We start from the raw sequence: 3782 nt of genomic DNA on the forward strand, positions 1-3782 counted from the left end.
GTGAATGTACAGCGCTCTCTTCCACCTTCAATACCACGACTGAGGTGCCCTTGAGCAAGGCACCGAACCCCCAACTGCTCCCCGGGCGCCGCAGCATAAATGGCTGCCCACTGCTCCGGGTGTGTGTTCACGGTGTGTGTGTGTTCACTGCTGTGTGTGTGCACTTTGGATGGGTTAAATGCAGAGCACTAATTCCAAGTATGGGTCACCATACTTGGCCACATGTCACGTCACTCAGTCACTCACTCACTAAATGAAAACTACTGGTAACATACAACTAAACTAAGACACACACACACACACACACACACACACACATATGTACAAAAAGAAGGAAAGTAAGGAAAGAGAGAGAAAAAAAACAAAAGAATGGCAGTATTTAACATCTATTAAGCCAAATATAAACACAAAATTAAGCCAACGTGTGGTAAAAGAGTATGGTGCAAGTTATGGTGACAACTATGAGTGGTATGTTTTGGGAAAAATGCAGAAATTGTGTGTACTGTGTACAAATTCTTACTCTCAAGCAGAAAAGTTCTTGCATGAGTGTAATAAAAGGTTTCACATGTTCATGCAATAAATACAAATTTTTATTCTCTGACATTTCTACACACACAGACTGACTGCTCCATGTGTGGCTCATTGTCACACACACACACACACTCATGCTCGGTGAGTGATCTGACAGTTTCATTTAATCAGTTTTGCTGTGAGTTAAAAGCATGCGACATTCCTTCTGTCAGATCTGTCAGCTTAAATGTCAACCGCTTTTTACAATTTCACTGGTATGATCTAGTGTGATATAGATGAACTGAGGGGGGCTGCTGTGCTGTATATCAGATGCTACATGAATAAAACAGGGAAGCTTGTTGTTGTGTATCAGTACAACGACATTAGCACACTAATGCTAACTGCTGATGGTGATTCTGGTCAAATGCCACCATTACATTTATGGGAAACTGGTACATTTTAGGGATTGGCATTTTAAAATTGTCATAACAATAAAAACAAGTTATTAATTACTCAAAATTAGTAAGTTACTATAAATAACGAGTATGATGTGTGCATTATTGTTCAAAAGTTTGGGGGTCAGTACCTTTTTTTTTAAATAAAACTTTCATTCAACATGGAAGCATTAAATTGATCAAGTGACAGTGAAGACTTTTATAATGTCATAAAAGATTTCTATAAAAAATTCTGTCAAATCAAATAATCCTGAAAACACATTTCAGTTTACACAAAAATATAAAAAGAAAGGAGCACAACTGTTTTTAACATTAATAATAATAAGAAATGTTTCTTGAGCAGCAAATCAGCATATTAGAATGATTTCTGAAGGATCATGTGACACTGAAAACCCAAGTAATGCCTGCTGAAAATTCAGATTATTAGTACAATTCAGTATAGTTTAACTCAACTATTATATATTACAGGAGAATAGAATATATTAAAACAGCTGGTTTTAAATTGTAATTCTATTTCACAATATTAATGTGCTTTTCTCTTTTTTTTTATTTTTCTTTTAAATTAATGAACAATATGCATTTAATAAAAAATAAAAAAAACAAGATTAAAAATGAATTACTCACCAAGTGCTTACATAGAATCCCATTAGAAAATTAAACTGCCACCATTAGGATAATCTGCACATACAATCTCTGTGTCAATATAAAGACCATCTCATTTTTATAATTTCACATGTTAACAACAGGCCCTGCTGTGGAGAAAATGCAATCTGCCAACACAATAATATCAGTCTGATATGAAATATCCACAGCATAATCCAATGTATTTTGTTGTAACAGCAATTTAGGTGAGGAATTCAAGGGCAGATTAATCAAAGAGGAATCAGTTTTTGATATTCAAGTAGTATTTTGCTAGTCAACTATTTAGTTGGGAACAATTACTCGCCTAGTTGATTACTTTCTGCACATCCCATTGCAGTCTTTTTCTGGCCACACATGGAGAATTGGCAATCTGTCACGTCTGCAGCCACATCCCCACATTTTCCATGTCTAATCAGCTTGGTGGATTGGACCGTTGGTGTTAGTGAGTCCCTTGAATAGAACTGCCTTTTTTAGTTTTGGAAAACTTGTGCAAATGGACCAAACTAAAATTACACAACCGATAACGTCATCTGAGCAAATGGATGCCTGATGGGCCTGGCTTTTCTTCCTGAACTCTAAAATCTGAAGATGTTTGTACATTCACTCTAGGGGCACTTGAAAGAGGGAGTGAAGCTATTTTTCTGAAGCTCTGCTGTGCCATTTCTTGTCAAGTGGATAAATAAAGATTGTTCATCTTCAGCAAAGTAGAAAATGCTTGTTGCAGAGAAATGGGCCTCAACAAATTCTCTCAGGCAAACTGTTTCTGACTGATGGAAAATTATGACTAGATGTGTTTGCTTGGGGTGTCAATAGTAGAACCATACTCTAACACGTGATAATCAAGTATCGACCTTGTGTGTTCAGTCATATTCAATATTTCAACTCATGTTATGACCATGTAAACCGGATAACATATCTGTACCAGGATACCAGGAAGAGACAGGACATAACTATCTGTGGAGCATTGTCCACAAAAGGCAAAACTCATACAACAGGAATTACACACCCCAGTAACAACAATTTAATTTTAATAAATGTAAACCTAAATGGGGGGAGAAATGTGCCTAATGGTCTTAAAATAGGCTTGACTTTCTGTTTGCACAGTAGAATTTCTTATGATTTGTTGTGGCATGTGACCTGGATATGTTTTTGTGAGATTAACTTGTAAATGCTGTCCATATAACTGTTACAGAACTCTCAGAAACCATTTGCAGTAAAACCGCAAACCATCTTAAGTTCTCTTAAACACAGAGGTTTGACCGCATACCATCTAATGCCCAGATGCTTGTGCTGATGTAGAGATAAAAGACCTGAAACATAAAGCCGGTTGCTGGATGCTTTGCATATTACTGCAGAAAGTAGGCCTAACTCCTTACACTATTACATGAATTGGTCTTCAGCTGTTTGGGCCATTTCTGTGTGCTCTGTGTTATGTGGTGTGTGCTGTGAAGGTACAGCTTTAATTTAACCAAGCTGTTAAAGTGGGCTAAAAAAATAATGTCTGTGCCTTTAAAACATCTTTTTAAACCTTTAAAACAAACTGAAACCTGTGGTGATCTTTATCATAGATTGCAAACAAAAATAGTCTAACCTTTTCCACATCCCACACCCGAAATTCCTCATTTCATTCCTCTTCTCTCTTTCTCTGTGCAGTTATGTGCCAATGCGATGATTTTCCTGTGCACCAACATCATTGGCATCTGCACACACTACCCAGCAGAGGTGTCTCAGAGACAGGCCTTCAAGGAGACCAGAGGATACATCCAAGCCAGAATACACCTTCAGAGAGAGAACCAGCAGCAGGTTGGCAAGCTCTCGAGTACACAAACACACCTACCCACCCGACACTTGTTTACCTCATGAATGTGCATGAAGCATGCTGATAACATGCTGTGCTTTAGCTCTTAGTAAAACCTTGTGAGACTGTAAAACCCTGTGAGAAAAGTTACAACTTTAAATTTATCCTTTAAAGCACTGCTGCTTCAGCCATATACATACAGGCAGACATCTTTTGGCCACTGTGTCATGTCATGTCATTGTGTCATTTTTTTTTTTTTACCTTTTTTGTGAGCATGCTGCTATGTGTTGCTTCAAGACATTGTGCCAAGTTAATAATTGTCCAACTATAAAAAACAAAAAAGTCCTGGAGAATCCCCCCCCCCCCCAAAAGTCCAA

General features: G+C 37.5%; 1 protein-coding gene across 3 annotated transcripts in view; it reads left to right on the plus strand.

Moving 5' to 3' along the window:
• adcy6b (adenylate cyclase 6b) overlaps nt 1-3782 on the plus strand; it is a 49236-nt gene that overhangs the window by 24856 nt on the left and 20598 nt on the right. For all 3 annotated transcript variants that reach the window (XM_016495890.1, XM_016495891.1, XM_016495892.1), the window contains one exon: nt 3261-3410. In XM_016495890.1, the coding sequence (XP_016351376.1) occupies nt 3261-3410 (150 nt within the window). The remainder of the gene's footprint in view (nt 1-3260; nt 3411-3782) is intronic.

This window comes from Sinocyclocheilus anshuiensis, unplaced genomic scaffold (assembly GCF_001515605.1).
Source record: "Sinocyclocheilus anshuiensis isolate Anshui unplaced genomic scaffold, SAMN03320099.WGS_v1.1 scaffold234, whole genome shotgun sequence".
NCBI lineage: Eukaryota > Metazoa > Chordata > Actinopteri > Cypriniformes > Cyprinidae > Sinocyclocheilus > Sinocyclocheilus anshuiensis.